The sequence below is a fragment of the Thermobia domestica genome, chromosome 1, assembly GCF_964235325.1.
Source record: "Thermobia domestica chromosome 1, izTheDome1.hap1.1, whole genome shotgun sequence".
In the NCBI taxonomy this organism is placed as follows: domain Eukaryota; kingdom Metazoa; phylum Arthropoda; class Insecta; order Zygentoma; family Lepismatidae; genus Thermobia; species Thermobia domestica.
Genome location: NC_137454.1, coordinates 305,650,250 through 305,677,249, shown reverse-complemented (window position 1 = coordinate 305,677,249; position 27,000 = coordinate 305,650,250). Strand labels below are relative to the sequence as shown.

At 35.7% G+C, this 27,000-nt stretch overlaps 1 protein-coding gene across 3 annotated transcripts in view; it reads right to left on the bottom strand.

Moving 5' to 3' along the window:
• The window catches only part of kat-60L1 (katanin p60 ATPase-containing subunit A-like 1), a 322,513-nt gene that overhangs the window by 263,909 nt on the left and 31,604 nt on the right, over positions 1 to 27,000 (bottom strand). Inside the window, exon 1 of one of the 3 annotated variants that reach the window (XM_081727155.1) lies at positions 26,018 to 26,216. The exons of the other annotated variants lie outside the window; for them this stretch is intronic. Coding sequence (XP_081583281.1) covers positions 26,018 to 26,124 — 107 coding nt within the window. The 5' untranslated portion in view covers positions 26,125 to 26,216. Of the gene's footprint in view, positions 1 to 26,017; positions 26,217 to 27,000 lie in introns of those variants that run through there. 3 annotated transcript variants of the gene reach the window in all.

The window sequence follows — 27,000 nt, the reverse complement described above, 5'->3', positions numbered from 1 at the left end:
AAATTCACTACATGTTCTTTCTCGAATTTGTTGAACACCTTTAACACATAATTATGTCCTCTAGCACAAAGGTCGCAGATATTAACCAATGGAAGAATTGGTGAAATTGAAAAATGGAAGAAAGTGGAAGAACCCAGTTAAAAATAATGAACACGATGTTATCTGCTAGAAACTCAGTGAGATTGAATCACGAACTCTCGAATCACAAAAGATAGAGATTCATTATTAAGTTTTCTCTGCCCTTTTCTTCACACTCAACAATATCATGGGTAAGGCGAAACTGAGTTTTAGGTATTACGTTTTTTTCCAACCAGCAAATTGCATGTTGCAATTTTAAGATCTGCATGTCAACGTTTTCCAAATTAGGGAAACGAGTAGTTGGATAAGAATTTGCACCGTCAAGTTCAGTGTTACTATTATGTAGTCCATAGTGCATACCTATGACTAAACCACCGGAAAAAACTTGCTTTCCCTTCTCCCCTTTAATCGATACACTGAAAACTTGATATGAGTGTTTTTCCACACGAAGGTCACGCAAAAGTATTCCACTCCCCAAGGAATGAATAAAATTACCTGGTAAGGGATTACAAATAACGAATTGTATAACAAAATGAGCCAAGGTTAGAAGGCAGTCGAAGTGTTGCTTTGGTAATCAAAATGAAAATACATTTCCAAGCTGACCTTTCAAAGTGGTAATATACCTGCCTTTTCCTCAATCTAATCAGATAATTCAAAACTTCATCTCTTGAAATAATACACACAATTAAAAAAAAACACTCGATTTTCTTTAAAATATACAAAAGAAGTGAGATTTTTAAAATGCTTGTAGGTTTATTTTTGGACAAAGTTCTTTAATAAAATGAATACTTCTCAACGTATAATACTTCTGATTCGGTTATTCCCAGAAATGTCGTAAAGTAAGCCCGCTCAACACGATTTATACAGTTGTAATCAGGTCGCATCCCTTTAGGACAAAAAAGTGCTCTGGGTCTTTCTAATGCCTTTATATGTTCTCCTTCGTTATCTACCGTTATCTAGGAACGCTGAGGTAAGTTTTTGATTCTGTGCTGAAAAAACATCTAATATGAAGTTCAGAAAGTCATTAAAGTAATTTCCTTAAAGGTAGTTGGATAGAAAACAGAAAGTTGCAAATCCGCGGGAATAAGATCGGGGGAGTATAGAGTAACTTTCTAACCAAGCTTTTGGGAAACAGCTTTTGTCATGTCAGCACTCTGTGGACGTGAATTATCATATTACTGCAGAATGAAAGCTTTTCTGATATATTTTATTGAAATGAGGCCGCGAGTCGTTTGATTTATTGGCACAAAATGTCAGTAGTGATGATAGTGCTCTTGATGAGCAATTCTTAACACACTGGACAAAATATTAATCTTCTTAGTAAAAAGTACCGGGTAACAATTACTCTGGTCTCTACATGGACTCTAGTTGGAAGTGAATCCACGAGGCGTTGCAGGAATGCCTCATCAATGTGAACCACTCACTCATCAATAAGTCCCGCTAAGTATTGCAGTGATGACACGAATTCTTTTTACATGTTTTCGTCGTATCAGCTGAGCTTTGATCTCGTTTCTCAAATCTAGGCACACCCAGACAGATTTGAACAGATCTGGGCACAGTCTTAGCTCTAAAGTATTATAGTGGGATAATGATGCCCATTACTCTAGCTCAAATATTCACGTGTCCGATTTTCTATGTGACATTGTTTCTCAATCATGATGCATTTAATCTAGTTGTTACGAGTTTTTATCCTACAAAACTGATCTCATTAAGAAGCAGATTTAATACAGTCTTACCAGAAACTGAATCTGGGTTTCCTATGCTGAAGGCGAGTCCACGATCATGTCATTTGCCAACAGTTCATAGACGGTCAATGCCAAAGGCAATACAAATTTGCTCATACAGAGTGTTTCGAGAATAACCTAATTACGGAAATGGCATCAATTTAAGGTAATTTGAGGTCGTAATTAATGGAATTTGTCATAGGGTGGTTATCCTAAATTCGCCCTATCTTTAAAACAAGGTAATTCCGACCAAAATCTCAGATGATTTTTTTTTGTAATGCAATTCTGCACTTCTACGCAAAGTTTGTCATTGTTTTGTGGCACTGTAGTCATCCTACAATTAATTCCGCTTATTACTTTAAACTAGCTTTATATCCATAATTAGGCGTTTTGGATCAAAGTCACAGATAAACTTTTTTCTTGTATTGAGGTTCTGAACACGTATGCGAAGTTTGTTGGTTTATTCCCAGAACACCTGTATTATCCATAGAGGAACGAAAAGAAGAAGGGAAGAAAGGGAAAAATAAATAAAGAAAGAAACTTTTAAATTCGATTAAAAGAATGTGAGAGGAAGAGAATCATGCTTATTACACTGTTAAAAATAATTTCTTAAATTTGAGAAACCCTTTCTTATCTGTAAACCAATGCAATATTTTCCTAGAAGTAAGATTTGGCAATACCCGTTCATAAGGAAAATAACAATATATTTTCTCGTTCCGCTTTATACAACCTCAACTACTTTTCTTCATTTCACATTAATAAAAGTTACAAACTCAGGTTTCTAAGAAAAGATATTCTCGGTGCACAGATAAGAAACGGTTTCTCAGATTTAAGAAAATAATATTAACAGTGTACAATTACATTAGCAGACTTGTTGTTCGCCGCGTGTAAGTCGAAGTTTCGTGATCTTCATATTTTCATGGGTCAGTGGATCACAAAGTGCGTGACCCATTACTGAACTACCTCGATACCCATTTCTGTGTTTCATCCGTTGCTCCAAATGTCCAATTGTTTTAACTAGATTTAAATCTAGAGAGTATACGGGAGATATCAGGTGCGACAGAGAGTTGTTCCTCAAACTATGCAAAATGCTTTGAATCTGCGAATATACTTTAACTTATATTTTGACTTATATCTATATTTAATTACAGAATCAATTAATAAAAGAATTATAATAAACGAGTAATTAACGAATTCAATGTTGGAAAGTGACTTACGGGTGATTTTGTGACGAGTTTATAAAACTTCATTCAATTCTTCATGTATCTTGCAACGAAAAGTATTGTGAAATAAATATTTGTACCTTTAAAAATGTGTAATTATTTCTTCGTGACAAACTGGATAATGCCTGTTTCTCTAGGCGTTGCCTCAGATTCGATTCTCAGTGGAGATATTTACCTCAGATACAAACTCAGGTAGAGGATCTGATTCCATTTCTCATTGTACATTCCGTTTCATACAGTGTTGGTTTTAAAAAAAACTCCAACCCATCAACGCGCGCCTTTGGTGCCTGAGGTCCCGGACTTGAATCCAGTGGGAGTGTCTTGAAACTTGAATGCATTACAGTAGTCTGATTTCGCCTTAAACTATAGGTACAGATCTCATATAGAAAGAGGCACTAAACTTCAACCAGCCAAGTACCCAACCAATTAATAAATTAATTTTTTATGTTAATCCCTTTTCTTTCCTTGAAAGAACTGGTACTCCTTCTAGTATATCTGTATTTTTATTGATTGATTGTAAAGAAAATGTTACAGGTTTAAAAAAAGCGAAAATAAAAAAAATATTTGAGTATTTATGTTGATTGATAAGGAAATGATTTTATCTCTTTTTAAAAAAATAAGAGAGTTCAACGCAATTACTAATGATAGAGACCTTGGTAGAGTTATTAAGAATAATGCAAGAAAGAACAAAATGAAAGATTGTCAACTTTTCTTAAAGGTAAAATGAAAGAAGATATTAAAGAAGGAAATTCATAGTAGTATCAATACGTATTATATATATCACACGATATTGCACACGTATTTTACATATTGATAAGATGAAACTTTTACACTTTTTAAGAACATATGCTTATACGTATATATTCATTAAACCATACGTTTTACAATTTTCGTAAGCGCAGAAACAGGATAGGTGCTGCGGTGGGTTACTCTTTGCTGATGAGCCTAGAATCAGACTGGTGACTGACTTTCACATCTCTACATCTGCCAGGAACAGGAACACGTTATGATCACACCAATTTTATGAAACAAGATCGTTGTAACAGTTCCGGAATTATAGTCTAGCTGGAGCGGCGTCATGTTAGGATCACGAACACTTCTGAATGGGTTGTCGCACGATATTGTGTCGGTTGCGATCTATCGGGACGTTATCGTGTAACAATATGTGTGACTGTTCCGACTTGCATATGGCCCTAGGTTTCGTTTAATGGATGATAACGTCTGTCTATAAAGGGAAAAAGAGTGGAGGATTGCTGAAATACATGGAACAATATCTTGCGTTTGAACTGGCCACCTTAATCCGATGGTCTTGGACGTCGGATTACAACCCGAAATTCACCAATCCGAACTCCCAATGATTTCCAACGAGCGCTTGATCAATGTGATGCATTACCATTGCTGGATGGCCTAATTCACGGTATGGAAACATTCTGTGCAACCTTACAGCCATTTGCGCTAATCATAGTCCATATAGAACGTTTCTGGCGATACCAAACTCAATTGACGTACAAATATTTGTTCGTTAATATGTAAATAGTTGTTTCATTCCAGCCAACCTTGAAAGTATTTATAAATTGGTATTATCGTCTATAGTAAAGCAAAGGTATAGAATTATAAATTAAAGTACAAAGCCGGCATTCATTGGCGTTTTTACTACGTGACATAGTAATGTATTCTCAAGTTCTACATATCTTATTATAGCGTAACGTTAGAGACACTTCGTCCTCACGACTTTGAGCATCTCTCTCATAAGATACAAGTGTATTAAACTATATTCCCAACCCAGATTATTGTAAATAGCCTGCACAGCGGTTAATAGGAAAGAAGTTGATCTATTTAAATCCCACTCTCGAGTCCTGTATGAGCATCCATGAATTCACTTTTTTTTGTTTTTCTACAGTGTTATTTTTTTATATTGTCATATTTTATTTCAAATTTCGTGTATTAATAATATTTATTCAATCTTTTCAACTTTTCGTTTAGGTCAATTAGTTAGTCATGTGTTGATTTTAATAGTGATATGGGGGTAGTGATATTAATGATCAATCTTGTTACTTATTGGAATACAGATATATAGGAAAATTATTCTAAATTATGTGAATTTACGTCATTTTAGTATTATCGTGTTATAAATATTCGATTTCTTTAATTAGGATAAGTATTTTCAAAATTATTCAACTAGAAAATTCCATGATTATTTAAAATAGGTGGATTATATTCATAGTCTTGTATATGTTTAAATTTCCATATGTTTTAATATAAACGTTGCGAAGGAAATAGGCGTGTGAATCCCTGGTTTGAGAAACGTCTGAGGTTGAGATTTGTTGTGATGATGACGGGTAATAGAAGTCAGTCATGTTTAATGTCCTTTGCGGAATAACTGTTGCAGTTTTGCAAACTCTATCAGAAATAATGTTCGTTTGACAATGGGAGTAAACCAAATAAAGTTCAAAAGAAGTATTTAACAAAATTTGTAAAAAAAAAAAAAAAAAAAAAAAAATGGAAAATATCTTAAGTGCAAAAGTATCTCTAAATTCTTCATGGATATAACTTATTCTGCGATTCTTTGCTGATGTTTACAAAATTAATTATCACAAATATATAGATCAGATTGTCTTTCTATTTTGATTCTAGTAGAGACCCATAGAGCCAGATTGAATTATGTTTTAATAATATTGGTGTTTAATTACCAGTAATGAAACATGAATAACATGGAATGTAGTTTCTATTTATGTAGGAGCTAATACTGGAGTAAATTAGTAACATATATTATAAAATATGTAGAAAGCACCCAAGGCTATTATCCTAATTTTGACTTGATATATATCTTGAAGTTGCACGTAAAGTAAGTAACGATTTTGTATTTCCTAAAATATGTATGTTCACACCCAAGTACATTCGAAATTTATTTTAGTAAAAATTTGAGAATTGCATAATTATTGAACATGGATTCAATTTTCGGTGGGAGCTCATGTGGTTTGGATCCCATGTTAAGCTGTAGATCCACGTCTCATATAGCCCCAGTGCTGAATGGGACGCTAAATTCCAAATCGACTTACCATATAGCCTCGGTTCTGTAAAGGTCGTTAACTTGAAACAAATAAACAAATAACAAATATGTTTATGTGAAATATGTATATCTACTCACCTGGGTATATATATTCTGTATCTGTAATCTCGAAACAAATAAAGAGATTTGGTCATTCCGTTCTAAGTGATCGAGCAAAAAGAAAAATTGCCGCTCGATCTTTTCAAAAAACTATAATTTTTAATGAATGTTTATCCTGTATCAGGGTACTTCAAAACCACAATAAATTATTTTTTACAACATCCCATGGCAACGCAGAGTCTGTCGCCATTTTGCTTTTTTTTTTTAGACGTTTACGTTGTTTTGAATATCTCAGCATGTATTTGTCCTACCAAATTGCAAATTGCTGGACGTCTCCAGCTCGTGTAGAGCTAAAGATTCGATTTCTTAACATTCTTGCCTAAAACCACTTGAATGGAGTGAAATCAGGGTCTACAGTAGCAATATTTTCGGACATTGAAGACATGTTTGTTATTAAAATACTTGCCAACATATCCTCATTTTATTGTCCTAACAAACCAATATATGTTGATAGTAAAATAGTTTAGATTGATCGAGCTCCTGTGCCTTCAGAATTACATGTCACTCCCCCCCCCCTTCCCGTTACGAAATCCTGGCTAAACGAACCCATATATGTTCCAGTAAAATAGTTTAGAATGATCGAGCCCCTTTTGGGATGACCACAGTATTTTATGTCACGGACACCTGGCCCTTCACGAAATCCTGGCCACGTGCCTGATAAAGATTTGGTTTAAAAAAATCAATGAATGATGACTTTATTCCGCAATTGTGTAACTTATCAGTAACTGATTATCTACCTAGGTATACCACCTCCCAACGAATGTTGCTCTTGATAGATCTACTTCTTACTATATGGCACTGGCGGATCCACGGAGGGGGCGGACGGGGCAACCGCCCCCCCAAAGATCTTTTTTTTATATATTTCCAGCATTTATCATTGGCAAACATAAATATTGCCTTTTCACGACCGATCCAATTTGTGTAACAAGCCTAGGAGAGTCTAATCAAAATGTGTGGTATTAATAATACAGAGGAGAAATGGGAGGGGTTTAATGGCAGATAACAGATGACAAGATAACTTTTAACCGTGTGACCCTACTCTGTTACATTGACAGCGATAAAATATTTTACGTGACTGTAATTTTAACATATTTCAAATTCAACCCGTTATATATCAATTTACGGTAGTTCTGTTAGTGTGTGTGTTTGTGTTGAAGATGAGTAAGAAACTGAAGAACGTGACTCTGTTGTAATTTTTGGTGAAGCGACCGAAACTGGAAGAGGCAGTATAAACATGTGAAAATCCCGTGATGAGAAATTCATGCAATTCGGGGAAGCACATGAAAACAAGGTGTATGTGTGGCTTTCAATTATTTCGAAATACATGCTTTGTTTATCATACTTTGGCTAAAATCATGGACTCGAATCAAATCGAAAGAAGTAAGCGCTTTACAGGCTTACACCACAACTCACCATGACACCCCTCCCAAATATCAATATCAACAAAATATGAAGAAAGCTTGTTCCTTTTAGCACCGATGCTATATGAAACGTGCATCTGCAGTTTTAAGTGGAATCCGAATCATTGTAATGCGCCCAGAGAACAAACAATATTGCCACTAGTAGAAAGTGCCTACTCTTGAATAAATTTCTAACTGCTATTTTCATACTAATTTGAGGACCCTGAACCAATTGGACTATTTTAACGCATATCCGTTCATGGAGTCGCGAGAATGGAATATGCATATCCATCCATTGATATCATTTTTCTCGTCGTTTCATACACCAATGTGTTAAAACATCCTTCCATTGGCCTCAGTGTTCTCAAATTAGTATAAAAAACAGCAATTCGAAACGTATTAAACCATCGAACTTTTACCATTGGCATAAATGGAAGTTCTAAAATTCCAGTTTTGAGGTTATTTGGCTAGTGTCCCCATGAACGGATTTGTTTAAAAATAGATGCATTGGATTTAGCGATTTAAAAAAAATCAAAAATTTTTCCAAGCGAGGGCACTTTTTATCAGTGCTATTGGCGTTAGTTAGTCCTTTCAAGGCTGTAACACCAGAACCTCATGAATGAAGAAAACGTAGTAAGTTATACATGTCTTATACCTCGTGATAGGCACGTACGTTGGACTGTTTCGGGAGGGAGTCCAAATTTAAAATGAGAATAAATTATATTCAAATTTGTAAAATCACCATCAAAATTAGATGAAATTTACAGAAAAATCGAGATTTTGTGGAAGGGATCCGGACTCCCTGGATCTATCCCCTGCGTATGTCCCTGCCTTGTGATGATACTTCAACATCTCTCCCTCTCTCTCTGTGTGTGTCATTTTTGTAAAGGAATATTTACGAAGTTCAAGAAAGAGTTTTATGGAGTTTTAGATGGATCTTTAAGTAGACTGAGAAGAAGAATATAAAGAATAATCTTATGCAAGCAAATTATGAAAGTAATTACTTAATTGGTACAGCGCAAGGGAGGATGCACTTGCGTTCTTTTGTTACTGCGGCAGTGAATCTACGGGTTCATTAAGCCGTAAGAAAGAACATACTTTCATTTATAAACACACACACACAAATTTGGGTCCCAAAATGGAATCTTGGAATCAGGTTTACAGCCCCCTCCAACGCCGGATTGGTATGCGTCCCATACTTGCTAACTAAAATTTTAGTCACCTTGAAGTTACGCTTATCTTCCAGGAAGCGAACTGCCCCCTCCAAACGATCCTTCTGGATCCGCTAGTGTTATATGGCCGTTAGCACTATTGATTCTAAAGTTAAGAAAACTTTTATTATGAAGGCTTTTTTTTTTCTTTTACATCCAAAGGCTTTTTGTCAAATAAATACACGGTGTACCAATAACCTACAAAATGACTTCAACTCTCATTTTCCTTCAGAGATAGCTAATTTCTTTCCCCTTCGCTTTATCGACCTGCTGTTTCTAAGTAAGTTACTTCCTAGTTTCAAATATATTTTATTGATTCCTAGTTATTGCAATGTCAACAAAATTATATACTAAACAACCACTTGTTGTTATGCTATTTTCGTAACTTAGCTCTTGTTATGTTGTTTATTTTGTCTTCAATACTTTGCTACACAATAATAAATGTTGTGCACTTTGCGGGCAAACGTAAACTTTTGTGAGGCTAGTCTAAATGGTAGTAACTGACATAAAGGTAAGAATAAATAGAACATTAAAGTCCATTTATTTACATATTTATTTATTTCAAATACAATGCAAGGTCAATCTTTTTCTTTAAATTGTCACATAGGTCAAAATATACAGGTGGCACTAACCTGCCTTCGAAAAATTTTCGTCCAACATAATATGGCTATTCCATATCACATTCTGAACTGTTTATATCGAAACGAAATCGCTATGCACTGTGGTATAGTGTGATTAATTCGCGAATGTCATTTGTAGTCCACATTGAGAGCCTTCTCGGCGAGTTATTGTCCTCGATATTTTCGAACATCAGCCGCCACTTTGAAATCATCTGGCGCAAAATTGCTTTGCCATAGTACAATTCACAATTAATTTTAGATGCAGTGGTGGATCTAGGGGCGGACTGGGGGCCCAGGACCCCCAGTTTCTTGAGTGACAAAAATAATTGAAACTATAATTTATACACTTTTGAAAGTTTGTGGTCAGCGTTGCCTTTTATTTTTTTATTGGGAAATTTTTGAAACATTAGATTAGTTTCAGTTGCAGTTTTTCTATTATGCAATGTGTAAAACAATATTTGAGGTCCACAATGTCAACTTCCAACCTAGCCATAATAGCCATCGGGAGAAAGTTATGTTGGAAACATATGCAGGACTCATGAAGAATTGTAAAATCGTGATATACCTATCATAGTCTGGCTCAGACCGGTAGCCAGCCCAAAAATGTAGAGGGCGCTGCTGAAGTAAGGGGAGCCTGATCCAATCAATATTATAGTTCATCACCATATTATAGTTCATTAGCAAGCCTACCGTGAAAATTTTAGGGGGCAGCAAAAATTTAGGGGGGTGGCCCGCTAGACCTCCCCTAGATCTGGGCTTGGTCTGGCTGTTCCTCCCCCCTCGCTTTTACGTTCTAGATCCGCCACTCTTTAGGTGTAGTTACACTTTTTACCTACACTAAAACATTTGGGTAAATTAGTAAAAAAGAAGTGAATGAAACAAGAATTTTTAGGTGAAAAGTTAATACAGCAGGACTGAAGAGTAGGAAGCATGATCTCTGGTGTTAACACAAACATAGGTTTATGCATGCATTAACCACCATACGTGAAAAAAAAAACTATACACGAGAAACAAGAAGTCACAAGGAAGGATAGAAGGTAAATATAGTCCTGCCAGACTCATTTAGTGGCTAGTGGGGGCGCGGTGGCTCAGTGGTATAGCGTTCACCTCCGGTGCTTGGGGTCCCTGGTTCGATTCCAGCTTGCGCCGTGTGGACTTTGTGGTGGACAAACACCGTGCTCGTGGGTTTTCTCGGGGTTCTCCCGTTTCCTCCCACTTTCTTCATTCCACCATTTCACTCATTTCTCATCATCACCGTCTCCTTTAGTCTAACCGACATAACCCTGGGACGTAAAACTTAAAGATTTCATTTTCATTTTCATTTAGTAGCTAGTGTGCGCGCGCGCCTTCGGTGCACAGGGCTCCAGATTGATTTCCCACTAGAAAGCATTGAACGCATTATCAGAGTCCATATAAAACTGTAGATTCATGTCTTATAGCCTCGGTACTATGTATATATATAAAAAAAACTTCAATAAACAAACAAAAACTAAAAGGAAGATCAGACCTGTATTTAAGCACGACCTAGTGCTTCATATTAAACCAGTTGAGAATGCTCCAAGAGCATTGCCAGAACAAACTTAAAAAGAATGAAGAGATGGATCGGAAAGGATAACTGTCATTGTTCCTAGATGTAAAAGTAAATACTTTTATCCGCACCTTCTTCTCTTTCTCGCAAAAATTAGCAAAATATCATCTCTCTATGACTTACAGTTCACGAGATATGGATACTTAAATATATAGAAATTCGAATTTTTTTGGCCAATATCTGGAGAAGAGTGGCAGTTGGCTAGTAGACAGTTAATCAGTGGCCACCGGTTACTATTTTTACCATACCCTTAGGTATTGATTAACATCAATATGATCTCTGTGTGACTTACGGTTCCTGAGATTAGGTCCTTAAATCTCCCGAAATTGGAGCTATGTTTTGGCCAATATCACGGGAACGGTGTCACAGAGAGATGATATTGGTGTTAATCAATTCTTAATAGAATGTTAAACATGTTTGTACCGATATTAAGATGCAATCGGTTACTATTTAGTACCAAAATACTTACTATCCTCTTAGGTATTGATCAACATCAATATCCCCTCTTTACAACGTAAGTTTCCCGAGCTATGGCTCGTTAAATATCTAGAAATTGGTCATTTTTGGCCAATATCTCGGGAACTGTTATTCATAGAGATATGATATTGGTGTTAATCAATCCCTAATAGAATGTTAAACATTTTCGTGCCGCTATTAATTGGTGGCCACTGCCCAAACCAGTGGCTAGTTGAACAGTGGCAACCGGTTACCATTTGGTGCCAAAATATTTAATATTCTCTTAGGTATTGATCAATATCATCTCTCTACAATTTATGGTTCCCGAGCTACAGCTCCTTAAATATCTAAAAATTGGCCCTTTTTGGCCAATATCACGGGAACAGGAAGTGATAGAGAGGTGATATTGGTGTTAATCAATACCTAAGAGGATGGTCAACATTTTGGTATCGATATTAATTGGTGTCCACTGGCCAACTGGCCATTGGCCAAACCAGTGGCCACCGGTTACTATTTGGTACCAAAATATTTACCATCTTTTTAGATATTGATCAACACCAATATGATCTCTCTATGACTGACGGTTCCCGAGATATGGCTTCTTAAATCTCTGGAAATCGGCCATTTTTTTGGCCAATATCTCGGGAACGGTAACAGGGACGCGAAAAATTTAATAATTTTCTCTTATAGTTTTTGATGCTCTATCGAATACAGGGTTCAAAATTGAAAAAAATCGCAAATAACAGACAGACACACATACAGACAGAGAGAATTCAATAACAAACATTTTAAGTTCGTTGAAAATTGAAATTGAAGTATTGTATGTGGAAAAAAGATCCTGTCTACAAGAGAGAAATTTAAGGAAGATCTGTATTGAAAACAATGTTGCAATAACAGCGCGACCAAGTTTTTTAGTTACGACGCTACTGACGCTAGAAGGAGCTGAGGCTATTGCTTGGCTGTGCATTTGGTTCTTTACGCACCGCTCATTGTTGGTGGTCAATGTAAACGAACACAGACGTATTGCTTAAGCCTATACTGAACACCATCAAATAATGAAAGGGAAAGGAGCAAACTTTTCGTGGGCCAAGGGGGTAAAATACCTAAATACAGACTTAAGAAAGGTAAATGTGAAAAAAAGAGAAAGAAGTAAAACAGCCAAGGGTTTGATCAACTTTTGCCGACGAAATTCGCTGGTGATGAATAAAGAACACGTAAGTCAACAGCTACAAAATAAGCTGTATCTGAAAATCTCGAATTGATGAAGATGTTAAGTAGTTTTCTTAACAGTACACGATAGGTTTTGTTTGAAGAACGTAAAGGTTCTCCATGAGAACAACTTTTGAAATCACAATCTTGTACTGGCTGAAGTGAAAACTACAGATGGGGAAAAATACAGGAAAAGAAGAATTTGGATATTGAAAAGCCAAAGAAATGGCAAATTAGAAATAAATAAATAAATACGACTGATGTACTATACTCTAACTGGATTGACTGACACAATAAATTACTGCTACTGACAAATTTTAAAATTTTTCCCAATGAGCACGATTCATGAATGATAACAAAAATTTTTACGAGAATTTCTGATTATAACGAAATATATTAGAAATGTCAACGACATTTTAAAGAATTATACAATTGTTGTAGTTGTAACATGTTTTGATTTCTCACAGCGCGTTTTATCTAACTTGGGGTAAACGAAAGGTGACCGAGTACCAAAATAGTACGAAACAACGATTGCATTAAATAATTCTTCATGCTTAAAAGGTGAATTTTTAAAAGATAAATAGCTGTTCTTAAAAATATGGATGGAAAAATGGAAGTAGCGATCAAGATGCTAACGTGAAATGACAGCTACAAGATTGCGCCATCTAACTGGCAAATCTTTGCATAGAGTTTCAGTTTTAAAAATTACGGAGAAGAGAGCTTTCTGGTTGCCGGAGATGATGATGATAGGATTAGGATTTAGATTTGTGGGCTTTCGGCGCCTATGGCCATGTTAGCCCGTCATGTAGGAGGAATGACGTCCCTCGGCGATCACATTCTTCGAAAAAAGGGGAGGAAGGAAGTGGCCTGTGACCTGTATGTTAGTTACCATCACGGCGTTTGCTTGGTATGCATGAGGAAAACCTCATTCAGGATGGCTGTCCTGAAGAAAACTTTTTACACTTTTTCGACCGAGTTCCACCACCGAGCATCGAACCCGGGACCGGTCGCACCGTAGGCAAGAGTGTTAGCGACTACGCTACGCGGAGCCACCATGAAGATTATAGGTTAGTATAAAGACAAACCTTAGGGAATTGATAATATACGATCTTGATTACTTTAAACTTAAGACAATTCTTATCTTCGACTTTGGAAAATAAATTGTAAATTTTCTTCTCTACTGAAATTATATATTGCATTGTTTATATCTTATTTTTTTAATATAAAACAATATTCACGTTATATGTGCGTGAATGAGAATGAAGACGCTAAACATGCAATATTATGTGATGAAATTATTTCTTCACATACGTGTAGCATATGGACATCACATCCTTCCACAAAGCAGATTCCATAACCTAAAATTCTGAACACATCATAATACATAAAATTAATTACGTCTCATTGTTCAGTTGAAAAGTTCAACATTCAATGTCATATAAAAACCTATGGTCCAAGGTTCAATATCATGGAGAAGACGTACAACATTAGGAGAAAAACAGTGAACACAAACAGGAGATTTTAGTACACCAGTTCGACTCCAGACAGATAATTCGATATTCAACTATTCTCAGTCAGAATGAGTGAAGTCTTACTCCACAACTCTCAAAGTTAGTGTATAATCATTGGAGTTCTCACTTCGAATCCAGAAGCTAATACATGATTCTATTGATGTAGATTCCATCGAATTGACAAGCTTCAGTAAAATATTTCCAGTACAGAGCAATCAGTACCTTAATTCAAGACCAGAGAAAAAGAACTGGTGGATCTACATTAAGTAAAATCTTTGAGCTGACTTATATATTGGACATCACAGGAACATTAATCTCAAAGGCATTAAGGCATACATATTTGTCTGAAGGTTAGTGCTACACTGAGAAAAATTCGTTATCCGGACAGCGGTATTTTGTACAAATATACGGTATCCTGATGTTTACTACGGAAATAAGTATATGGATCGTTATTCATATGCTATATACGTTTCCCGCTTAGACGGTGCATCATGCCGTTGCAGGATGCCTGATACCTAAAAGTCTTCCTATATTACATACATACATGTATGTTGCATACGTCAGCTATATTTTACATATGTCCATCTGTGTGTGAGATTCTGACCGCTTATATACAGTTCTTTCTTTCATACGTAAAGTACGTTCAGATGGAACACTTATAAGGAAATTACGTATAAAATATACTTTTTCAGTTATACGTTTGCTGTATGTTAATTCCAAAAACTACAAGATTTACACATATAAGCTACGTTTTTACGTACGCCACATACGATTTTTTCTCAGTGTAACCTATTAGCTATCATACATATATTCTAGTAGCAATATTCACTTACGCTTCACCATCTTTCACCGTAACTCATACACTACACACATACACAATGTCTAATATTTAATTAACATCAAACACATTGAATTTAAGGTTGTTTTCCACAATCTTATCGTCCCACAGTTACACCGTATAGGCTAAAGGAGATGGTGATTGTGAGAAATGAATGAAATGGTGGAATGAAGAATGTGCGAGAACAGAATAATCCCGAAAAAAACCCACGCACGTGATGTTTGCCCACCTGATTGGAGCTGGGATCGAACCAGGAACCGTACGCACCAGAGGTGAACTTTCAACCATTAAGCCGCCGCAGTCCCCTTATAATGATTAGAATTACATTAGACCAATATTAGAAAGACTGTGTTTGTGGTAAGAGCACTGGTTTTAGTTTTGTACTTATCTGAAAACGCTGATTCAGGGTTAAGCAATATATTCTATTCCCTCTTTCAAATCAGAAGTGGGAGATATTGCCATTTCCTTCTTCAATATTGATCACCTGAGAGCAAAAATGGTGACAGGTAGCGATATATGAGTTCAATACTCCGAGAATAATTTCATCTTCGCCCTTATCTATATTAGTACAAATGAATGTTCAACATCCAACCCCTCCTAGACTGCCGCACCGATTTTGATGATTTTTGGTACATGAGTGAACCCTGGGCAAACTAAGGTTTTTAGCACATTTTCGGCAAAGAAGAAAGGAGAAAGGCTAAGATGCGGTCTAAACAATAATCGAAATGACCAAAATTAGGGTTCAATCCAGGTGCACCCACGGGGGAGTCCACCGGGTTCGGATCCTCCCCCAAAACATCCTACCTCAACATACATTTGTACACTTTCTCAATAAAACTATACTTGTTTAGCAGGGAAATGATTGATGTAGCATGGAAATTTGATATTACACTTCATCTGTACTTTTTCTCTTGTAAAAGCAATCTAGTTCTACTATTTATTTTTCTAAAAATATACGTGGAAGAAAGTATTTCACAATTACTTATTGTCTTTTCAGGTGGAGAATAATACCCGTTCAATACTACATAGACGTAGTGGCTTGTAATGTTAAAGCCCTTCCAACAAAAATTTCTGGAAGCACGCCTGGTTCAATCCATAGCTTTCGGGTTCACTGAGATACATGCTGACACTCCCAATACGGTTTAAGTGTAAATTCATCCCCCATCCGTATCCTAAAGGAGAGGAAGCTAAAATAGTTTTCATAAATATATTCTCCCTGCGCGAAGAAAGTCATTTTAGCTAGACTCTTTGCTAAAATGAGAGGTTGTGGAAATCTACTACCACCTTCAATGTCAATATTGATCTCCATATAGGAAAAGCGGTAACGTATAGGGGGGATTATGAATTTAGCATTTCAAGAATAGATTCCATTTCCACGCTTAATCCTCTATTGAAATCTAAGTAGTAAAAGTTTATCATTTTCAACTACAGCATTGATCACGATAGAAGAATAACGGAAAGAGATAGTGATAAATGTTTTTTAATATGGATTTACTTTCCCAAGAATAGATCCCATTTCATCCTTTTTTGTTTTTTTACTAAAATCGGAGGTGGAAAAATTTTGCTACCACTTCTGGTTTGAATATTGAATTCTCCTGGTTTGGAAGCCTATCTTATTTCACAATGTGAAACACAACTTACTTGCTTAACCTACAGTACATTCTGATCAGTACTACGGAGAAAGTCACATCATAGTAACTTCGTACAGGATAAGATCCAATGATAATCTTACATTTCTACAGTGATGTTTTTTTTTTTTTCGGGTTTCTCACGCCATAAAATCGGTTAATAGCATGTATATCGCGTTAAAAAAAGTAATGTTCTTATGAAAATATTTCTTTAACTAGTTTCTTCTGAACGATCTGCACTATTGTTACAAATTATCTTCCCGATTGCAAACCTGAATAAATTTCGCTTCGTTCGCGTTAAATGGTATCAATGAAAACAGAAACTCCAAAGTTTTGTTTTACATTTGGTTTATAATATCACATCAGATTTGCTCCGTTAGTTTCTTTTGTCATGCGACACGCATCTAGCCTGTAGTCCATTTCTTACTACACATGTTGCAACGTTGGACGATCTACTAATACAATGGCGTCTGTGATGCGAATAGAAAGATGCTATATAGTAGTTGGTAAAGGTGCCCCACGTGTTGTTCCACAAAATTCCTGAGAAAATGTCACAGGGCGTAAGGTTGGGGGAACGTGGAGGCCAACGCAAACGTTCACTATCTCCTCTACCAGAACGCTCAATCAATCTGTAGTCCCTTACTCAGTTCATGTCTGACATGTTTGAATGGAAATGGAGTAAATTCAGGGTACCAATTACAGATACTCTGTACCCATTAGGTGCATCTTCACTGAATTTCCTTCTAGAGAGCCATTTTCTCTCCTGTCGCCCTAGCGGGGAAGAAGATGACTACGTGACAGCTTTACCAGCTACTGAAAAAAAAATTGAGTTTCTGTTTTTACTGAAACCACTTTCACGAATCTGAGTGTTGTTAAGCGAGATTTGTTCAGGTTTGTAATCTGAAAGATCACTTGTTATAACATGCTATTGACCATTTCGTGGACTGTACACCACTGTCTTTGAAGGAAAAATTATTTCGAATTTTGTAGCGCAATTTTCAAGCATTTACTATATTCTACATATTAAAATGATTTTTTAAATAGTAATGATGTGTTTAATTAGTTATTTGGACTCTAGTCTCCCTTTTGAGCGCCTAAATTACATGAAACGTGAACCGAAAGCTTAAGTGAGTTATAACTACATGATCTCCTACCGGAAAAAAATTGAGTCACTCTCACAAAAAATAAGAACGCTAAGCACTGAGCCACCAAGAAACCATTTATTAAAGTTTTTTGTTCAATGTTTTAAAATTACAATCAAAACTAAACTAGGTAAGTATAATATATGTTTTTAAAGGCATCAAAGTTAGAATATCAGTGAAAATATTAAGAACACTTAATCAGGTTCATAACACTATCTTAAATCCAGGCCTAGATTAACACGCTGTACACTATACACCCGGAACTGTTTTCTTTTCCACAAGAGAGTATAGTATGATGTAATTTGAAATATATTTCTACTTACCGAATTTGAAGATGTTGTTGCCCCATTCTGTTTTAATACATGAAGAAAATGTTCTTGATCTAACATTAAGCCTTTGTTGTAAGTTACAACGACCAAATTGTTGTCAATATTGGATCAATTCACTACTCAATCGCGGATACACAATTTCACTGCTTAATTCGTTTGTATGGCAGGATCGTTCGAAAAAGGAAAAGTATATTATACAAATCTTGTATTCTGTAATGCAAAAGCTCCCACATGGGAAATTTCTATCATAATAAACTAATTTATTCGGTAATATGTAAGCAGAGGTAGAGAGAGCCAAATTTGCCTCTCCAGGTTTCAACCTACCCAGCTTAGGCGCTAATCTGGGTCTACTTAAATCCATAATTTTAAACTGGATATTTCATTTGTTTCTCATTCATGCAAAGACTTCATACGATTACGATTAACCCTTCAAATCTCAACACTGAAATTATTAAATCTCTTGCATTTTAATCAGGGAATACGAGTATTAGAGGAGCTATTTTTAAAAGAAAAATCTTCGGAATACCTAACAGCAGCATAAAATCTGGTTTTGGATCACGAAAGACTACTTTATGATCACTGAATTGCTCTTGATCAATATTGAATCATGTTTATACATCTACAAATACACGTTAATGCTAATTTGAATTTTATGGGCCACTAAAAGCTAGTTTGTCTTTAGCTGTTGCTCAACTTTTTCGCTCTCACACACTATCTGGGTTACATGTTGCAGAAATCAATCATATGCACTTTCACATATCTGGAAGGATTCTAACTTGTACTTATATGTGCACGTGTAATGCTTTTACTATCAGGCATATGTGCAAAATTTAAAGAAATATATGAAGGAGCCACTAGATTCATATTACCGAATTAGCCAGTTGCTTGAAGGTTCACCAACCTATGTTACAAAGCTTACTATGCATGATTAGTACTAGAATCACGCAGTGAGACTTATAACATTGAATTGTCAGTATGTCCGTCCGTTACTCCGCACGGTAACTCTAGAGCGAAAGCAACATTTTAAATTATGTAATAGCAAGCTAGAGTGATTACCTCGGCCGAGTTCGTTAAATGAGACAATCCGTTAATACTTTTATGAATAACGGTGACTTTAATATCTTTAATATCTTACAGCATTCCTTAGCTGGTATGCAACCTGTGAAATGTGGCAAAGATGCTTACCTACAATAAAAGAATGTAGAAACGCGTGATCTCCGGGGCCGCGGTGACTCAGTGGTAGAGGGTTTAACACTGGTGCATGGGGTCCTTGGTCCAATCCTAGCTCGCGTCAAATGAGATTTGTGATGGACAAACATCGTGTGCGTGGGATTTCTCGAGATTCTTCCGTTTCCTTCCAATTTATTCATTCCACATTTCATTCATTTCTCATCACTATCGTCTCCTTTAGCATAATCGTGAGACGTAAATCTTAAAGATTTCATTTTTTGCTATCTTTATCAGATTTTACTAGAGAATAATACTAACTCGGATAAGAAGTTTTCCGAAGACTGTAGCACAAAATCTCCTAAATTTTAATATCCTTAAATCTTAAGATGTGTTTCAGTTCTAAATTTTATTTTACAAGAAAGATGCATAATAAACTTGAGAGTTATAAAACAAGGTAGGTTTAGGTATATGTAAAGATCTGTTTAATTGATTTGTATTTAGATCCTTTGTCAGCAGCGAGCTACATGTTAAAGACGTGAAATACAATTTGAAGTGGAATCTGGATCACTGAATTGCGTTCCACATTATTTTACCAGGACCTCATGTATTGAAGGCTCGCGTTAGTCGCTAGACTAGTGTGGAAGGCGTATATGGATAAGATGGAAACAAGGGGTGAGTTAAGGGAGTATTATGTTTTTAAGATAAACGAGCTCATAACATTAAGGATTTATGGACATTAAAAAGAATTAGTAATCGAGTCGCTAACAATACCTCTGTAGGAATTTCATAGCTGACGACATTTCCCTTCATATTCATGGAGAACATTTTTATTTGAATAAAAAATATGAGGTAGAAATTCTGTGTCCCGCCAGGGCATAACTTCATAATCCGCCAGTTTGGAAAATAGCCTATTGACGCCCGTCAAAGTTCGCAGACATGCACTTTAGCGTCTCTTATGCCCCTCCTAATTATCCAATTATTGTCATAAGTGATACATCGTTTGAAAGCACATAGAACACAGATTCAAACAATATATAATTTGTGCTCATACTAAGTTTTAGAAGAAGAAGAAGGAGAAGAAGAAAACTTAAAATTTAGGAAAAATAGATTGCTTTTTTTTTAATTCTTGGGCAGCTGGCAACACTTACGCTTACCGTATGCCGACAAAAATAATCCAGAGTTTAACTTAGATATTTGTGTAAACAATACGCAACAATGATGCAGATCGATGCAATACAAAGTAAGCGAAAAAATAGAAAACAAATATTACCAGTGAAACACATTTATCATTAAGCTTATGGAGCTCCCTCCTCTTTCCATACTGTTCTCCACTACCACTATGCAACTGAAACTAACTTGTCCATATATAATTCAACTTCGACTATAGATGTTGTATCATCATATACAGGGTGTTTAAAAACAACACGGACAACGTTTGGGAGGTGATTCCTGACACCAAAATAAGATGAAAAGTATAGACCAACCTAGGTGCACAAATGCTTCATTTCCGAGTTATAGGCTGCCGAAAACTGAAAAAGTGAACTTTTAAATGTCCATAGCTTCAAAATTATGGAACCTACCGTAGTCGGGTCAAGACTTTACTTAGGAACTAACATGTGCTCTATCCAAAAATACATGTTTCAGTATCCTAAGATACTCATGCAACAATTTTTGAACAGTCAGTTTGGTTACGGGCATATAATCTGAAGTACTCACTAACTACCTCTATAAAAGTTTTTGCGGAAATACTGCAGGATTCTGAAGCACGTATTTTTGGATAGAGCACATATTAGTTCCTTAGTAAAGTCTTGACCCGACTACGGTAGGTCCCATAGTTTTGGAGCTATGGACCTTTTTTTCACGTTTTCAGCAGCCTATAACTTCGAAAGGAACCATTTGTGCACCCAGGTTGGTCTATACTTTTTGTCTTATCTTGGCGGTATCTTATAGGAGCCTGTTCTAGGTCGGATCTTACATACAAATATCTCAGTTACCTTCTGCGAGAAATAGTTGTTTGTTAAATGGAAAACATATTCGGACTCACACTTCGAAAAATAATGTTCTTTCCCTGATATTTAATGGTGAAATTTTGAACGTCGTGGACTCTGAAAGACTATTTCAAACTGAACTGTACCACCAAAAAGAAGCTTATCTATAAACTATTTTCAATCATTTTCCTTATTGTTCTTTTTCGTACATTCTTAATTTAAGTGAGAACAATCTACAAGTATTTGATACAAATTTGTAGTAACTTCACTAATGATGTCAATAATAAAACAGTTTTGTATTTTTTTCAACGTTAGGTTGAAAACAGAATTTGCGAAAGACCATTTCGGTAAAGCAATATTGTAGCGATTTCACCCAACAATACCAGCAACAAATGTTGTATTTATCTTCAAATTTAATATTTAAAGATTTATTTGCCATGAATTTCTTATGTCTACTCTTCTTTTACGGGAAGGGGCACGGTGCCTCAGTGGTAGAGAGCGTGGGTCTCTCCTTCGATCCCGGCCAAGTAAGTTAGTGGCCGACAACATCGTGTCCGTGAGCTTCTTCGTGGTACTCCCGTTTCCTTCTATATTATCATTCCATAAAATTTTCTATCACAATTCACTTGCTTTAATCATCCTCTCGCTTAACCTAAAGAGCAGAATCGTGGGACGTTAAACTGAAAGATTTCATTTCATTTCCTTCTTTTACTATTCGATATTCATGTTTTATAAAAAGCACTAAATTTCCAGGAAAATGAAATTTAAATAAGTTACCTAATCCCAGGACCAAAAGTATTGATAAGATTGAGAGTCGCAGTATAGAGATTTGGCTTGCTGGTTTGGCTATACATGATGACATTTGAGGCAGATGTGCATCAAATATTATAAAACAACAAGTCTAGATAAAACTTAACCCCTTACCGCATGCCGTGCCATATATGACACATCCCCTTTTTTCACTTTAGCTTTTGTGTGATTTATCAAAGGCGCCAAATGACTGTTTCGTCTGCTGTATGAGATATTGAAGTGTATGAATAAGAGATTTTGGTGTCATCTGACATGTTCTTTGTGAGATAGGCGGTTAAATGTTGACACGTGGTTTTTGTGAAGCAGTGGATTTTAGTCAGCGAATATAATTTTTTGGCGAAACATTCTGCGCATTTTTTTCCAAAGAACTGACAGTATAGTATAGATATAGTAGCCCTATAGTATAGTATAGATATTACTGCATGAAGTGATATGTATCGCAAGATTCATTCCCTGCTCACTTTTGGGAAATTTTACCTTACTGCATAGTGTGCCATATATGGAACGTACTTATTTCTCATCGAAATTAAGTGAAAAATCTAAAATTCAAGTTTTAATTCGTTTTTCAAGTTCGCATATGAGGATTTCTAATACTGATTATTTTTTTCGCTAAAAGAAATAATCATGCAGAAAGAGGTTAATATGTTTCACTCAATACAATGTAAAAGGTTGACCTCTTGATTAGAAGGTTCTTTTTGAATGGTAGCCAAGATCTGGGAGTACATGTTAACTGTTCATTTGGTCAAAATCATTTAGTTTGAACAATGTTAGGCTTCAACAAGTTTCAAAATAATCTGAAGTGCTTTTCGTCACCAGACGACCCGTTACGGGAAATACATATTTATGAATAGATGAGTGAATACAAAAGTTCACAGAAAATACCAAAAACTATTTCAATATATATATATATATATATATATATATATATATATATATATATATATATATATATATATATATATATATATATATATATATATATTGCCTATTTTGAGAAAATGTCATTTCTGAGACTCAAATGTATATTTTCTTATCTTGACCACATTTTAACGAAAAAAAAATAATATATAGAAGGACAATATCAAAAATACAATGACTATAACTCGTACACTTCAAGATGTATATACAAACGTTTGCAGATACTCACGTGTATTTCATTATTAATTTCAAAATATGTTTAGTTTATATATATTTTAAAAATGAAACTCTTGTCGGGGTTTTTCTAATGAACTTTGAAATATCTGAAACTATTTTTTTTTCTTTCAATGTCTTAACTTCCAGTGTATAGTTGTCAATATGCGTACAGTTGCATAAATTTGTGTTGGGATTTAATATCCCTTTTCAAAGCCGAGATTAAGTGAACCAATGATCCGCTTCATGTTCTAAACCAGTTTAACGTGAGAGTGGAACCACATGTGCGCCCAACGAAATTGAACTCACAGCTTGTATCAAAGCCAAGATTCAAACACACAAAACACTGTCTCAATATTTTCCTGATTCGATTCCTGCATACAAGGAAGTTTCAGTACGAATCAAAAAGAACGTTTCTGCAAACTATTTTTTTTTGTTATGAGTGCGCTATGTTTATTGTTCTATACATAAAATAAAAAAAATTGAAAAGTCAAGTTTGATTTCATTGTATACTTTGATCTTTATTCAAGGTTAATGGGTCTATAAATAAGAAGCGCTCTATCTATCTTCTACTTGGAGAGCACGTTAGCTCAGTATTAGAGCGCTTACCTCTGGTTCGTGGGGTCCCTGGTTCGTGGGGTCCCCGGCCAAGTAAGTTTGTGGTAGAAAACACCGTGTCCGTGGGTTTTCTCCGGGTACTCCTGTTTCCTCCCACATTTCGTTATACCAATTCTTCTATTATAATTTACTGGCGTTAATCATCCGTCTCCCGAAGCCTAAAGGGCATTGCGTGGGACGTTAAACTGAAGATTTCATTTCCATCTATTTTTTCCGGTAATACAATACGATCACTCTGCTTACGCATGCCAATTAAAAGCTAGTTTGAACATTTAGTACCTTAAACATAATGTTACCAAGAAAATAATACAGACAAAAGGTTTTCTGTTCGACCTCTATAAAATGGTTTCTCACTTTACAAACCAATAAAACTGGCAAATTCCCTAATTTCTATTCTATTGGCTACAGAGAAACGATTTGGAAATACGGTTAATCGAGCTCTAAAAATAATGAAACTTAATTAAAGGAATGAGAGTTGATTAGAACAGAGTTAGATAGAATAAAACTTGAGATAAGAAAAAATAACGGTTGTAGATTCTTATATAATTACCATTCTACATGCATATGCATACCTATCCTATACATTTGTTAATGATTTCCGAACGAATATATTAATTTGAGTACAGTATTCCCTAACACAGAAAATAACTAATTCCTCATAAGGTTTTGTAGACCATATTCAAATTGACTTATCTTTAAACCATTGACAAAAAAATATACGTAGAAATTAAATGAAAGGATTTTATTTTTAATTTAACAATGTCCTTTAGGCTAAAGGATGCGTATCATTGATGTAAGTCAATGGGTTACTAGTATCAATGATTGTGCAATTAAAATGTTTGTGCTGCATCACCGCGAGTTCAACCCGGGACCACATGAATCAAAAGCACACGCGCTACAAACTCTTTTCGTAGTTAAAAGATTTACTGAACGTTCCTCAGTAACTTAATTTCCCTAATTATTACTATTTTTACTTCATTTTACTTTTACTTTTACCATTAACCTTTAAGAAGAAGGGATACGAGCATCGGAAATCCAACACGGGACCACGTATACCAAAGGTTCACGCACTATCTAATAGATCAGGTGGAAGACTAAAACATGTATGTAATGGAGTTTAATTTTGATTACAATTGCATACATATATAAACAAACTTCTGCTAACAAAGAATATCCTCGAATAAACATGAGACTTCCTTAGGGTCGCGCTAGCTTAGTGGTAGAGCGCTCGTCTCTGGTGTGTGAGATCCCTGGTTCGATTCCAACTCTCGCCAAGTGGGCTTTATGGTAGATGTATAGGTTTTCCAATTACTTACCACTATCTTCATTCTATCATTTCGTTCATTATCACACAATGTTATACTAAAACAAGTGAAACTTTCTTATTGAAATGAAATGAAATACTTCAGTTTAACATCCAACGATTATGCCCTTTAGGCTAAGGGAGACGATGATTAAATCAAGTGAATGATTATGGAAGAATTGGTGGAATGCGAAAGTGGACGGAAGCGGAAGTACCCCGAGAAAACCCACGGACACATATGTTGTCCACCATAAAATTAATTGACTGGGGATCGAACCAGGGACCCCACGTACTAGAGCTAAGTGCTCCAGAACTAAGCCACGGTGCCCCTCAATGTAACATAATGGAACGTGTAATTGTAGAAAATAACCTTAAATTACCGAAAGTATTGTAACATATACAAGAAAATTGCGTACAAAATAAGTACAAGATCCAGAGTTTATAATGAAATACCTCAAGCAACATCGTGTGTGTCACTCCAAAGGTAATCGTAAAATGAAAACAATCTAGATCTAATTGCTGTACGTAGTTCCCTTTCTTAGTGTTTCAGAATTATTCATCCAAAAGAGACTTGACCTGTTTATACTGTATGAAGGTATCGTTTTCTAAAATGATCCGTTCAATTGAACTGATTTAACAATTGTTAATAAATTCGCAATAGAGGTATAGATTCGATTTCCGGCAAAAGCAATATCTCAATTAACGTGCATGGAACAAGAAATTCAAGACGAACTCAAGTAGAAATAAAACAAATGAACTAATCTCAGTATGACAGGCATCGAGCAAAGATAACATGGTAGTTGATGCATGATCATTATCTTATTGATGCAATGTAAAGTAATAAAAGTAATTTAGAATTTTGTAATGTTACCTGTTGAGTGGTGGTAAGAATGACGTTGGAGCCGGAAGCATGGGTAATTGTGCCGGGTAGAACTTCAGTTGTTCCTTTGTGCGAATAATTTCGCTATCGTCTGCCATTTTTGGGGCCACCGGGCAACGCTCTAACAGGTTGTGTGTTGTCCTTCTTAGCGCTTCCTCGTGGACTTCAGAAACACTCTCTTCGGCTGGTCGCGTGGAACTACAACTGCTCTACGCACCCATTACTAAAGCGCTGGATTTGTTGTTGTTTGCGTGTTGCTTCCCCTCCCTAACAATCGCCGACGCGACACGTCATATACTCTTATAGATTAGAGCGCTCCCCCTCATGCAAGCTGACCCACATTGGCCCGCTCTTGAAGACGGACACAACAATTCGATATGCAAATCGAATAACAAGCAACGACCAATCAGGCGTTACCATCAATGGGGTACAAGGACCACCACACCGGACTTAATTTTTCACTACAAGGTTTTGTTTCGTTACACTTTTCATCACGTTGTTTTAAGGTCTTTTGCGGTCACTTGCCCGAGAACTTACAAACACTGATTTACCACATCTTCACTCTCGAGCTGAATAAATAAAATGCGAAAAGAATATATTTCTTCCCCACAAGAAAGTAAGTTTGAAGATATTTCGATCTTACATGTTACGTGATTGATGTTAATATTTGGTAAGTCTTGAGTTAAGAATACGTGATTTGTGAAGGCGTAAGGTATTGAAGAGTTTGTCACGAAGTTTACAATTTCAAGGTAAAACTCAGCAAACGAATCAATAATTGATAGAAATGTGTTCTTGACCGCTATTGCATAAAAACAAACAGTTGATTTAAAAGGTCAAATAGCTTACGCAGGAATGTTGTGGTCTAGAAGTTTGTGTTTTATTTGACTCTTAATGGCTATTTTTTGTTGCCTTATGTGCCTCAATGTGGTATTTCAAATGCGTCTCATGAATTAAAAACGAGATAGGAGTACAAA